The 14,569-nt window shown below is 39.6% G+C and overlaps 2 protein-coding genes across 5 annotated transcripts in view; both read left to right on the top strand.

Annotated features, from left to right (window-relative positions):
* Positions 1–839: 839 nt before the first annotated feature.
* LOC120442850 (uncharacterized protein C7orf31 homolog) lies at positions 840–3,900 on the top strand. Its single transcript, XM_039620236.1, has 4 exons — positions 840–951; positions 1,030–1,204; positions 2,212–2,300; positions 2,377–3,900. The coding sequence occupies exons 1-4, from the start codon at positions 841–843 to the stop codon at positions 3,271–3,273; spliced, it is 1,272 nt and encodes a 423-aa protein (XP_039476170.1). The 5' UTR covers position 840; the 3' UTR covers positions 3,274–3,900.
* A 1,290-nt stretch (positions 3,901–5,190) lies between these two features.
* Positions 5,191–14,569, top strand: part of osbpl3b (oxysterol binding protein-like 3b) — a 34,698-nt gene continuing 25,319 nt past the window's right edge. For all 4 annotated transcript variants that reach the window (XM_039620118.1, XM_039620120.1, XM_039620121.1 and 1 more), the window contains exon 1: positions 5,191–5,392. The gene's annotated coding sequence lies outside the window, so the exon portion shown is untranslated. The remainder of the gene's footprint in view (positions 5,393–14,569) is intronic.

Genomic DNA, 14,569 nt, shown 5'->3' on the forward strand with positions numbered 1-14,569 from the left:
ATATGTGTGTTTTCTTGCTTTTATGACAAATTTTTATCACAAACATCATCTCTTTGTCCTTCTTTACTAGTGGGGGGTTTTAGGGCTCTATCCTTCCTTCACGTTCACTGATTATGAGTCAGGTCTTCAGCAGCCACATGGAGCCTTCACTCACCAGTGGATTCAGGGCTGATTTAAATAGACATTATCCCTGCGGTTATGGAGGAACCATACCTGGGTGAGTGTGATGCAGGCTTCATTATGAGACAGTCTTAGAATTTATAATGTAATATATCAAATGTAGTATAATTATATAATTATTTCACCTTCACAGGAGTATCACCAATCAGCGCTGTAACAGCAGTGATGGCAGAAAGAAAAGTCATGTTCGACTTAATGACCAACTGTGAGTAGCTGCTGATTTTATATAAATATTATAATCACAAACTTCCTCTTCCTGTGTTTGTGGTGATACATAATAACAGTGATGGTGTTTTTTTGTTTTTTACCAGAATACCAAAACCAACAGACATAAATATAGCGTGAGTACTCTTTCCGTAATGATAAACTGATTTGTTTTTGCACATCATTCGATCCTTTCTTGTCTTTGTGCCTTTCATAGGGAGAAAATGATAAAGATTGCCACCCCAAAAGAGCATCCCTATTCATCGCACATCTCTCGTTTTGCAATGTTCCCATCCTTCCACTCACCAGATGACCCACATACAGGAGTCAGAGCTGCGTCTCAATCTTTCCTCAACCTCAGTATCCCAAATAGTGCACCTGATATCACTCTGTTAAGCAAAACTAAAGGTGGGATATTCTGATAAAAGGGAGTGGTAGAATGGTTAGGTCTTTAAGATGCCTCTTTTTTCACACCTAGGTGCTCCATATAGACTTGAGAGCTTAGAAACACCACTGACAACAAGGAAGAAGGCTGTTATGTGGACAGGAGAACATGGCTTTTTTGATGTGAGTGATGAAATATAAATGACTTCACAGTTTCACTGACGTTAATCGAAGTATAAAGTGTCTTCCGCCTTCCACCAGCATGCAAAACCAGCAAAAGGAGAGAGCCAGGTTTTCTACCCCACTCCCCCAAAGACGGTGCTGCCCAACCCAAAACTTCGAAACTGGGATTTGACGCTATCGGAGAGGACAAGCAACATCCTGAAAAACTTGGAGAAGACCCTTTGGGTCACTTCCTACCAAATGCAGTACACAGGTAAGAAGTAAAAACACTGGAAAAATAAATCCTTGTGAAACAAAGTATGTCTTGATTCAGTTCATCAGTTTTATCTATCAGGACATGATGAAAAATTTTCCTGTTTTTAACAGGTTCTAAATTATTCACATACAGCACATGAAATATTACACCGTGCAGTTATATATTTAACAAAAGAAATGCCAAAATGCAGAAGCAATGAGGGGAAAAACTAAGTACACCTTGTGATTCAGTATCTGGTCAAGCAACTTTTAGCAACAGTACCTTGAAGACCATTGATCTGATCATTTTTTGTATGACTTTATCAATCTCTCACATCATTGTAGAGGAATCTTGGCCAAGTCTTCTTTACAATGTTGCATCAGTTAATTTGAGATTTTTGAAATTTCATTTATACAAAGCTCTCTTAATGTCATGCCACAGCATTTCAATTAGGTTGAGGTCTGGATAAGCCCAAATCAGCAGCCTTCCACCACTGGGCCCAACAGTTGGTTTGATGTGTTTCTGCTGATATGCTATGTTTGCATTTCTTGTTGTTTGCCAAATGTGGTTTTGTACATTATGGGCAAGCAGCTCCACTTTATTCTTGTGTGTCCAAAGGACATTGTTCCAGAAGTCCTGTGATTTGTTCAGATCCAACTTTGAAAAACTAAGGTTTGTTGCCATGCTCTTTTTAGAGAGATGAGGTTTTCATACTTGTTCAATCTTTTCGTTTCTCTAAGATCATTGTTGATGTCTTTTCTCACTGAGAAACACACACCTGAATGCTCCAGACCGGCAAACTGACAGGACTTACAGAGGTTCTCACACTTACTGATGATCAATCAGTGCATTTGATTAGCAGCACCCGGCTAAAACTTTTTCTCTCGAGTCCTTTGGGAGTAGTAATGGTATATTATTCCCCCACTGCATCTGCATTTGTAATGTGTAATGTTCTATAGTTGATATTGTATTTTGTGCAAGTTAATTATCCAAAATCTGACATTAATGTGAAATCTTGTTTTCAGGATCAGGGCCAGCAAATCCTTTGATGACAGATGATTTCAAGGAAAAAATGACTAACTTCGCTGGGCTTAATTCACACACGTCAGTTCTGGTAAAAGCCATTGCATTTATTATACAGTAGCATTAACAGTCCGGAACACTAATAAGTCTAATTATTTTCCCTGCAGCAAGAAAGGTCGCATCCTGTGTTTGTTCCTTCTAAAGCAAGGCAAGGATGTAGAAAAAGACTGGGGAGCAATGTCAGGAGGAGCAGCTGCAGTCCCACTGCTGCTGAACTCCAAAATACATCTCCAACTCTAAACCAAAGCGCTGCCTCGGCTGCTGTGAACCATCCACAAGAGATCACAGCTATGCGTAATGAGGCACCAGATCTGAACCAAATGGGTCATACTCAATCAGAGTGCAGCACTAACTCCACAAAGGCACAGCAGACTGAGCTGTCCCAGGAGGTCTTACGCAAGCAGCAAGCTCAGTGCAAATGCTCTGCGCATAAGGGCAGAAAGAGGGAAAACTGCAAAGTCCAGTTTGACAATGTCATGCAAGGATCCCCATCACAGAGCAACCAAGAGGCTAATGCTGCCCAGATCACAAACACAGAGCAACTCTGGGACCTCTCCAACCGTTTACATCCCCAGGGGGAGATAGAAGTCAACAGAGAGGAAAGCATGTGTGTAAAGGATGTGCCAAGAAACAAAAAACTTTTTAAAGTTGGAAGAAATATACCCAGCTGTAGTCCACTACTTGAAGACAGAGACCAGACGAGCAGGGAATCACATCCCAAATTGTTACCAGGAGCAGAGGACAGAGAGCGGCTGCAGGGCAACTCTAATCCGTGCATCATGCCACGCCCTCCTGTCCTGCCAGGCAGTTCTTCCATTGGGACTGTGGGTAAATCAGGTGCAGCCCTGACCCTATTAGACCTTCAAAATTCATTCAGTAAGTCAGAAGCTCATCGCAAGTCCAACAGCTCCATCACTCATGCTGCTGTGAACCTTAGAGACAACGTAGTCTGTGGGAAAAAACACAACTTCTATGGGATTAACTGCTACTACATCCGTGGATGACCTTCCATCCAGCCACTTTTCCCACTTATCCAATTCAGTATTGCAAGGATGGATAGAGTTGTTCCCAGCTGTCAGAGGAGAAAAGGCACGGTACACCCTGGACAGTTTACCACTCTCACATTTACACCTACAGCCAATTAACCTAACCACATACACGTTTTTGGACTGTGGGAGAAAGCCTGAGGACGGGAAGAGCATACAGACTCCACACAGGAAGGCCCTGTCCAGCTGGTGGATTGAAACCCAGGGCCTTTGTGCTGTTAGGCAACAGTACTAACCACTGCAGCTCCCATATGGCCTTATAAACATAATTTTAATATCTCAGTAAAGCAATAGCAGTTCTAATAACCTGAAACCTGAAAGTAACTTAGTATTAAAATTTAAATGACTGCATGTATTTAACATTACTTAAGTGTGACTTTTCATAACCAAAGATGCTGTGGACAGTTTTTCAGAGGTGTTTTAACACCTATAGAGCGATTTATTACAGGTTTCAATGTAGGTTATTGTTACATAACACCCACATTAAAGACTTCTTGGCACAACTAAAAATGGACTTTCATGGACTAACCATAAAGAATACAGCCTATTCTGTGCAATCGCTCATATGACTATAGTCACATTTAATGTTTCTCTGTAACTGTATAAGAATGCAATTTGATTTTTGTTTTTCTTTCAGACTCAAGCTAATTAGAATAAACACATTACTGTGAGCACAGTAAGTGTTTCATCCATGTTGGAAGCATTGTTAATTTGCTCTTTAGTTTCACACATTTCATTTGCATTAGAGCTCAGGATTTATTTCACAATACTGGTCTCTTACAAGCTGTAGCTAATTGTATCAAGTAAAATAAAAGCAACAGCCTTCAAAGCTCACTTCAGTGAGTTCAGCCAGCCTGCACAGTGCACACAGAAGCAATTCAGCTGTACCAGATTCATAATGCTGCACAGATGAATACTTTAGTCTTCCCTGTAACCTTTCCAATTTTACAGAGAGAGTGAGAGAAAAATATGAGGCTGATTTTTCCAGCAAATGTAACACAGAGTGCAGCACAGAGCATTGTGCTGCCGTGTTATGGAATCCAACTCTGTGTATTATAGGTGCCGCAGTAACCTTCCAGCGTGCCACTGTGAAAGGAAAACAAGGCTCTTTTGCACAAAATCTGTTGCAGTCAGGCTGACTTGTGTGAAAGGATTTTTTTCTATGACAGTATGTCCTTGAGGTGCAAGCCTGCAGCCTTCACTGATACAACAGTGTCTCATTCAGACTTTCACTAAAAAAGAATAATGGCTCACAAAGCAAAGTAGACATGCACAGTTTTGCTGTTTAATAATGGAGACAATATCAGTTTGTCGACAGGGTGGAAATCAAAATTATATTGCTTTTATTGAGTTATTCTGTTTCTGTCTGCTGTCATAATTATGCAATAAGTCTATACTTAAATCACGTGAAATGACTTAAAGGTATAGAAAAAAAATACCTATTTACTCAACTGTTGTATGTTTGCATTTTAATCTGTTTGCAGACGCTTTGACTGTTTAACAGCACATATGTGACTCAGCAGTGTATCCAGTAGGTGGCGGTATATGCTAACTTTTGTCGCTTAAACTTCATCTATCGCTTCTAATAACAGTTATTCAGCCATTTTTGTGATATTTACTAATGTGAATAGTCAAATAAAATAAAAATTAAAAAAAAGTTAAATAAAATATTTATCCTCTAAGATCCACTATAACGCATTAATTAACAGGACTGCATGTAAAATATGAAGATAACTTCTACACTGTGTGTCCTGGCGCTTTGGGGACCTCCTCTACACGTCTATGCGTCACGGAAACATGTCAGAGATACAAACGCCGCCCCTTTAAGTTGACGCTGAGCTTTGCTTTGCACTTTAATTGGAGTTGGCCTCAGTCTGTCGCCCCTGTTCTCCCTCCTCCGTACAGCGGTGGAGAGACTGATGCCTTTCAGCGCGGCTGGATGGTGCATGTGTGTACTTGTCATAGTAGAGTAGCCAGGCTGTTCGGTTGGGGCTCTAAATTGACTATCTCTTCTCCGGCTGTGGCCTTTCCTGTAGTTAAACATCTGTTCACCGATCGTGTCCATCTGTAGCTCAAGGTGAGTGTGTTTTCTTTCTCTCTCTCTTGTGCAAGAAAAACTCTTTGGCCTTGTAATTCTCTCTTATGCAATGATGAATCTCAAACCCTCTGGAAGTTATTTGATTGATTCAGCCGAACAAATCAGGTGCATGTGAATTTTTAGTTGTAATGTTCTTCGAAACACTTCAGCAGAGTCATCAAAGTTTAACAACCCATCGATAAAATGGATAAATGTAAAGGCGCTTGACCTTAAATTTATGTCCTATAGAGTTTAACAAGCAACTGGTGTTTTTATTTATTTATTTATTTGAAGGTCTGGACATGAGACAATATAAACAACAATAGATCACTTTGGTCTCCAGACTCTTGAGTCTTCTACAAGTTATAAAAGATGGTCTTTTGTTTCTATGATAAACCTAATATGCAGTAGAGCTCATTAGCCTCACAGGCGGCAAGTCATAAGCCAGGACTGTGAATAATGTGCCTTTATGACTGTGTGTATCTCTCATGCTGAGTGGATGTAGGTGTGTGTGATATCCATTTTCAGATTCAATCATGGCTGGAGCTCAGCATCTCATGCTTAACAGATAGTGGTCAAAGCAAACAGGATTATGGAGGATTTTGCTTTGTTTCACATGTAATATTGAATATTTATGGTAGTTATCAGTGCACCCGAGCAGGATTCATAAATCCAGCTGAATAAGAGTGACTTATGGCACAACTTCACAGTGAAAGAAAATGTGACTCAAAGCTGTTTTGTCAGAGATCTATGTGGCTCTTATACAGAGTAATTTTACAGCTAACACAAGGTCCCTCAGTTTTCTAGAGTGCTGTGTAAACAGTGCAACAGAGGAGGCTTTTCAAGTGTTGCTTGAACTGTGTTTGTTCAAACATGTGTGGGGAAGGCCACTCAGAATTTCAGCATAAATGCACGCTGGCATGGGGTGGAGCAAAGGAGGTAGATAGTGTGCACGCTGACACAGATTTGTACACAGTTAAGGAGAAAGTCAAGGTTATTCAGTGGAACACTGAGTTTTATTTTTATTTTCTTCTTAGAGATTGGCAATGTTGATTGTTGTGACACTAAATTCCTGAGGGCTTGGTAAGTTTCAGTGTATAAACTACTTCTCATTTTTCCGTCACAGCTGTGCTCACTGGGGACTGTGGTTTGTTTGGTGGCCCATCTGTCTTTCCTGCAGCTCCTGAGGTTTTTTGCTCCTATCACACCCAAGTCAGTGATTGCAGTCAAACACAAAGAGACTGTGAGAGAGAAGAATCAATAGAATCTGTGGAATGCAACAGCGAGAAATAAAACAAAAATGCTTTGTCTGGGAAAAACACATATAATCGCAGAGTTTCAAAAAGAAAACGTGGTTAAGGAGGATTTTCTAAATTTATTTATTTTATTTAACTGGACATTTTGCACAATAGCTAGTATTAGCAGTAAGGCACTGCATTTCATAAGGTGACCTCCAGCTCACAGTAATTTCACTGAATGTTTGAATGGGCCTATAATCTGTCAGATTCTACAGAATTCATTTGGTGCTGAGTCTTTATATTGCATGGGCTGTTTCCAGTTTTTTAGGTCACCTGCTGTGTGTTGTTGTTCATAGTGTAACATCATATTGCAGAAAATTGCACAGCACCGACGGTCAGGCCAGCACATTGATATTTACCAGTCAATAATTTCCTTGCAATGATCAACAGAACTCAGATAGCTGAGGATGTATAGAGCTATCATTTTCACACACTGGGTCATACAGTGACCTGTGTGAAGTAGTTGTGGCTTTAGGGTGTACATTACAAAAAAAAAAAAGAAAACTTATTTATAAAAGCCGCTAACCGGCAGGTGAACAATGCAAAAAAAAAGTGTCAACAAAGCAGCTGTTGTGAGTATGCGGCAGGTGTTTTTGCTATTTTTGCAGGGCCTGTAGGCCTACATAAATAATTCAAGTGGTTTCATATTTAAAAATATACATGGGCCAGCACAAGAGAAGCTACTCATTTGCACTGCAGTTTCTGTAGTTTTCAAATTCAACTTAAGGGTATTTTTTTTAATTTTCTAAATGATAAAACCCTGCAACAGGCTGATGACTTTTCCTCTTGCCCTATGACAGCTGAGATAGCCTCCAGCCCCCCAACACAACCCTGAATTTGATAGCAGGATAGATGGAAGATCATCACTCCCGCTGTTATGTAATTTGTCCATCTACTTGTTGTCCAAATGAGCAATATCGTTTTTTAATAGCAGCTTGCTACTCTTGTCTTCAGCCTCCTCCAGGCTTCAGAGAGACTGAAAGAAGCTCAAAGGCTGGTTTCATAACTCCCTCACAGACTGCCAGATATCTGCATGAAATTTTAACGAGGGCGGCACTAAGAGATACTTTTTGATAAAAACCAATAAAGCACAGTGAATGTTTTTACCAAACGCCTGCATATAATAGTGGTCATTCTGTGGCATTTAAAACTGATTCGATACCGTCTTTAAGAATGACAGTTTTTATGTAACAGAACAGTTACTTCTGGTTTTCAAGTTCCAATCATATCAACAAGTACCTACATAATAAAGCATGACAGTGTCATTTTAAACAGTCACCTGCCACTTTATTAGTTATACCCTTCTAGTACAGGGTTGGGCCCCCACACCAGAAAATAGCCCCCACACCATTACACCACCAGCACCAGCAGCCTCAACTGTTAGTACAAGCCAGGATTCACCCTTGCTTTCATGATGTTTACACCAAATTCTGACCCTACCATTCGAATTCTCACCAGAAATCTAGACTCATCAAACCAGGAAATGTTTTTTCCAGTGTTGCCTGGTCTGATAAGTTTTAATTGTTGAGGAGATGCAAATTCTAGTCCTAGTTTCCTGTTCTTAGATGACAGAAGTGGCAGCTGGTATTCCTCTGCTGTAGCCCATCTGCTTCAGGGCTTAACATGCTGTGCATTTAGAGATGGTCTTCTTCATACCTTTGTTGTAACATTCTTCACTGATCTCCTGCATCATCAAAGCATTTTCACACAGATAACTATCGCTCACTGGGTAGTTTTTCTTTTTTGTATGATTCTCTATAAGCCTTTATGCCATCAACAACCATTCAAAGTCACTTAAATCACTTTTTTCCCCAAATCTACACACATAAATGGCTTATAAGTTACTCCCATGTGATGGTTAATGAGTACTACAACAGATGTACCCAATAAAGTGGCTGGTTAGTGTGCGTATTTGGTGGTAGTACTCTGTTCTGAGACCACTCCCTATTCAAAATCACTTAAATCACCTTTCTTCCTCATTCTGAACTTCAGGTCTTGTCTTTGTATCAACATGCCTAACTACACGAGTTGCTGCCATGTGATCTGAGTAATTAGATGTTTGCATTAACGAGCAGTTGAACAGATGTACCTAATAAAGTGGTGAGCTGGTGCATAAGAATCTGTCCCTGCTTATTTTCACAGCTGTAGATGAGAGTTCTGTTAATTTGTAGTTCTCGTTGCTTTGGCCTCACTGGTTGAAAAACCAGGATATTGTGAATTTTAAATAAGTAACATAACACTTCATATATATCATGTCAGTTCATAAACTTTCAGAGGTGGTTCTCAGCAACCATCTTCATAAACAATGATGAATCCAACTCTTTGATTTTGGATTCTTTGGTCCTCTGACTTTTCAACTTCTTGTTTTATGACCTGGACATGCAGTGATGTTCCAGATTCATCAGAGCTCCAACCATGTATCTTCCTTGTCAGATGTAAATATAACCAGCTAAACATTTTCACAGCTGTATGCTGTGCTTTGTGACACAGTACTGCCTCACACTGCTGCTTTGAGTGACTCGAATTCTTGTTGGCGTGATGTGACAGATTTCAAAATATGATAGTGGTTGAATTAATTCAGTACTGAAATTGGCAGTCTGTTCACATTTTTTAGTCAAGTGAGCTTTTTAGATGATTTGGTGTGCAATATCAAGCAAGAAATATATTAAGGTGTGTCTTAGCAACATCGTATGAGGAAAAAAACTTTATTTGGGCACTAAATTAGGTCAAAAGACGATGGTTGAAGTAGAGCATTCTCAAAAACCTGTAGGTGAGATCTGATCTGTCCGCAACTTTAGCAGTACTGACTGCAACTGACGTCTTCCAGAGGATGACTGCAGAGTAACCACAAAGCACGAGCTTGTCAGAGAAGAAAACTCAGTGCTGCTTTCTGTTGGCTCCTCATTCTTTTGTCATTTCAGGGATGCCACAGTTTGAGTCATCCTCTGGTGCTGTGACAGTTTATATGCTACTAAATCAGGGAGGGACTCACGCTGCAAGCTCATCTGTGCTGTCCTGATGTAGTTCGTGCATGAAGTAAATCTCTCAAAGTGTGGTAACTTCTCTCAGTCAGACACTTAATCTCTGTCTGTTCATAAATGGAAGGTAAAGGAAGACGATGCCATGTCTAAATATATCGTCACTCCAAGGCCTAAGAGGTGGCTTGTGGCAGTGCAGATGTTCATTTTGCTTTTTGTGATTTCTCTATATTAGACCTATTTTTCGGCCCCATGAGAGTCATAACTACTGTTATCTTTAATTGGGGAAGCAACAGCTGCATCACCTGACAAGCAAGTTGCTACATGATACATCATAAAGAGCTCTCTGGGTCCGGAAATCCAGCCAATCTATGTTTTTTCCCCCTCTCTTATCAGCAAGTGTTGAACCAAGCTGCAGCTATTCTGCTTTCTAATAGGCTGGTGCTGAGTTATGAGGCTGTCTGGCTCCCTCACACTGAGAGTACAACAAAGGAAAGGACCTCTGTCACCCTCAGAGCTGACAAGAGAAAGAGACAGTGAGGGAGTTACAGGGATGTTGGAGCGTAGGTGGTGCACCGAGGTTGTAGCTGATTAACAGGATGCGGTGTAGTAGTTTTGAGAGTGTGACACAGAGCCTGTGACGTGTCAGGCAGTTTTAGGCATGAATGAGAAAGGCGGCTATGTTTCTAGCATGAAAATAACTCTACAAAGCTTTCCTCTTAGGGTAATGAGCAGTGACAGCTTCACACTTCTGCTTCATACTCCTGAAAATGTAAGACTGCAGATAGTGGAGAGGCACTTTAAGCTCAGCACCGTGATCCTTTTTTTTGGAGCAGCTCCCTGTGGCCTTGGCAACCTTTCACCACGACTCCTTAAAGCAGATGAGGAGCAGGCGTGACCGTATGTGCGCCTCTTTCAGGAAAAGGTGTGGCTCACACACAGGGAGATGTGGGCTGGCAAACATTGCCATGGTGGATGGTCAAGAGATGCGAGAATGAATAATATCATTATATTGGGATGAACTAGTTTCGTCTCTGTGTCAGTCCACAATGCTGATGGCTTGTTGGGTGCTCCCATGATAACCTGGGATACTGAGAATAATCAGGTAATATATGAATAAATAAAACAAATATAAATTTCTGTAGAGCCCTTGATCTGCAGACAATTTAAGAAGAAGGACTGCTTTCGCCCTGTTCACATTTACACTGATTAAGTCTCTTGGGAAGAGATAGATCACATAAGTAAGGTGATTAATTACTGAACCTAAACGTCACAGTCTTTCGTCTTACTGATAAACTGAGGAATTGAGCATGTTCTTGACAATCATTCATCTAAAACTTTAAAGTTGACAGAGTATTTATAATACTTTATTTATCCACTTTAAAGTGTTATTGATTTTAATTTTCTTTTTTTTCAAAAGAGACCTAGCCAAACGAGCAGCAGAGCTGGGGACCCAAGTGAGTTTGAGCTCATTTGAATGAGGGCTGGTCTCATTTTGGGGTTCTATTCCACATTGCTAAGCAACAGAGTATGTTGCCCTGTTGCTAGGCATCATCATCTTCATCATGCTACAGTTCAGATAGTGATGACCTACCAGCGATCCGAGGCTGGCTCAAGCATACATCTGTGCTCAAACTCTCATCTTTTAAAAAGCTGCATCGCCGTGTCCCTTATTTTGAATAGTCGTGTTTCCTCATACGTCTCCAGCCATTAGCGCTATTCCTGTGCAGCACATTTCAAAACTAACTGTTCAAAAAGTCATAATGTACACTTAATATACTGTTGGCTCCAGTTTACCCTTGTTGTCTCTTCACCGACTCTCACTTAAGATGGGCTCTAATTGAAAACAAACTTCACCACCAAATGTTCAGTGCTGCTATCTTTATCTTAGCCTAATGATATCTCTGTAGCTAGCCACTGGGTGACAGATCATACTATCAATTAGTTTAACTTCCTATCCCTTCAAAAGCTTGCTGGTATCTAAGTTTTCATCTTAGATTTCAACCGAAGACAGGACAGCACAGAAATTATTATTATCATTTTTTAGACATAATTAAGTCATGATATCTTAGCTTTAGATTTAAACATGCTAGCTAGCTTAAATCTGTTCAGCATTTGAAATCCTCCTCTTCATTAATGCCTGAATGCTGTTTGACTGTAGCATCTGGGCAAACAGCTGCACTGCTGACTTTGTTTGCTCTGAAAGAATCTGTATCATTTTCAACTAAAGACATATTTAGACCTGAAATTGCTAAATACATCAGACCTAACAAGCAGACTGCGTGGTCTTCTGCTGTGACGTCTGTGGCCACTGATTTTACAGAGTAAGATGTAAAAGTAATTAAGAAATTTTAAGAAATTTAAATTACTTTGGCAAAGCAGCAGTAACTAAGAAGATCAAAGTAGTGAGATTAGAATTAGAATTTTTGAAGAAGATTTTAGAATTAGGACAGGGAATAAGGAGGTCAGAGCCGCAAAAGAAGGAATCTCCGTATGTGCCTACTCCCTTTCACATCAGTTACGTCAACTTTTGCTCACACTTACACATCTAAAGATAGAAATCTACGCAAAGCGACATGCAAGGATTTAATGGTGATTTAATGGTTCCCAGTGCCTGCACTTTAATGCCTGCACTATTTGGCAATACACCCTTAACGTGTATAAGAGAAACTTTAAAATTTCATATTCTGTTTTCTGTGCAATTGTTCATGCTCTCACTAAGTAATTCTTCCAACTTGAACAGGAAAACTGAAATAGGAGCTGTCACTTCTGCTCTTCTGTTCTGATTGAATCCTATTGAAGAACCCAGCCTGCACCTCTAAGCAGTTTTCAACATCACAATCTCTGAAATAGTCTTTCAGATTTGAATTATTTGCTTTTTCTCTTCTGCAGTTCCTTATGAAAGCACAGCTTTATGATGTGTTATCATTTCATGAATATTGCAGACTCAAATGTGTGAGAAACCACAGATTGGAGAATAAAGAGAGTTCTCCACCTCATGAAGTGAGATTCATTCAGTGAAGTAAACAAGTGTACTAGTGGGCTGATCTCTCTGAAAAATAAGCATCAACAGTTAAAGGAATGCTTGAATATTAATGCCTTGAATTTTAAGTTAATAGCAGAAATTTTAGCAAGTGTGATGATTCAGTTCAGTGGTAGATGATGTGCATAGTGATGAGAATCAAGAACAGTTTCCAGTTGTTAATCAGAACCAAATTGTTTTGGTTCTTTTGGTTCGTTTGATTCTTTTGAATCCTGCCTTCAAGCTTATGACTTCCTTTCATCAATGATATGTTTTGCACTTGACATCAAACTCAAAGAAGTGAAGCGTCTGTCCATGAGTCACATGCTAGCCTTCTTTACTCTTTTATAAAGTGTTCAGACTGTGCATTGCTTCTGTTAACCAGTGATGGCCTCTTTTGTTCCAAAGAGAAAATTATTCATGAATCAATCAACCCATAAGAAAAATCAATAATGGCATTGGTATCTGTGAAATAATGTCAATATTCCTATCAATATAACTGATCTGTATAATTATTACTATTTATATGCGTCATAACTATGACACTAAAGCCAGCAACAGGTTATTTTCTCAGCATAAAGACTAAAATCCTGTTAATTTTAAATTTTATACCAAATCTGTGTATTGGTTTTATAAGCTTTTTTCTTTTTAAATCTGCCATACATTACATCATTCAAATCAAAGAAAAAATGTAGATGTAAAAGTACTTTTGCTTCATTTATGTCAGTTTCTCATTTCCTCTCATTGTTCATCTGTGTTTCAATAAAAAATAAAGCCTAAGTGGCATCATCCCAGTGGGGCAATGTGCTGCTGTAATATGATTACTGTTATTAAGGTGGTAAGTTTCAGATGCAACAAATGAGAGCCCAGTGTGCCTCCTTTATCAGCTTTCATATAAAGGTCTATCTTTCTAAGGAAAATACATAAAAGGGAATAATAGAAATGCATTTTGATGTATGCCTTTAGTTATATCGTCAGAGGGATAAAATTAGAAGAAAGATAAATAAGTGTCTAGTTATTCCCAGATTTTGCATTGTTACCAAAGTGCTTTTAACTGAGAGGGATACGCTCCCGGAAAAAAAAACTGGTGGACCGCAAGGATAAAGTAGCTACTGCAACATCATGTTGGGTGTGTTGTGTTTGCAGAGGCCGTTTATAACCTTTAGGCTGATTGTTTGAGAGCCAAAAAAGACAAGAGAGAGGAGTGATGTTTACCCTTGAACCAGTTCTAAATCAACATTGACTTTCTTCTAATAAGTTCATTTTTTTTGATCCAACCACTCACACAAGAAAAGGATCAGTTTAGATTCAGCCCATGATGAATGAGAGGTCATTAGTTTTATTGAATAAAATTAAAGATTTGTCTTCTGTTGTCCAATTCTGGTAAGTTCATGTGAATTATAGCCTCTGTTTCCTGTTCTTAGATTGAACGAGTCACACCTACTGTGGTCTTCATAGGCAGTGACATCATCAGTGACATCATCAAGGCATTTTCTCGTAGTGAACTGCCGCTCACTGGATATCTTTTCAGAGCGTTCTCTGTGACACCTAGAGATAGTTATGTGGAAAAATCTCAGTGAATCAGCAGGTTGTGAGTTACTCAGACCAGCCACAATGATATCACATTCAAAGGCAATTAAACTGCCATTTTTTTCCTCATTCTGACGCTCAGTTTGAACCTCAGAGGGTCATCTTGATCATGTCTGCAAGCCTAAATGCAGTGAGATGCTGCCGTATGATTGGCTTGTTAGATATTTACGTTAATAACCTGGGGTTGTGATTCCCACTTCAGCAATTTTAAGCACGCTCTTCCTGCTGGTATTTACTGAACTCCAGCAGCGTCTCGCCTCTTCTGAAATGAATCTCACTCTAAAGTTCA

Source organism: Oreochromis aureus, linkage group 11 (assembly GCF_013358895.1).
Source record: "Oreochromis aureus strain Israel breed Guangdong linkage group 11, ZZ_aureus, whole genome shotgun sequence".
In the NCBI taxonomy this organism is placed as follows: domain Eukaryota; kingdom Metazoa; phylum Chordata; class Actinopteri; order Cichliformes; family Cichlidae; genus Oreochromis; species Oreochromis aureus.

What these genes read in the sequence shown, in the direction of transcription:
- LOC120442850 (XM_039620236.1), top strand. Translation starts at nt 841, where the DNA reads ATGCCTCTTTTTTCACACCTAGGTGCTCCATATAGACTTGAGAGCTTA. An exon ending in GAGAACATGGCTTTTTTGAT is followed by an intron (nt 952 to 1,029) that starts GTGAGTGATGAA and finishes GCCTTCCACCAG; the next exon opens with CATGCAAAACCAGCAAAAGG. An exon ending in CTACCAAATGCAGTACACAG is followed by an intron (nt 1,205 to 2,211) that starts GTAAGAAGTAAA and finishes TCTTGTTTTCAG; the next exon opens with GATCAGGGCCAGCAAATCCT.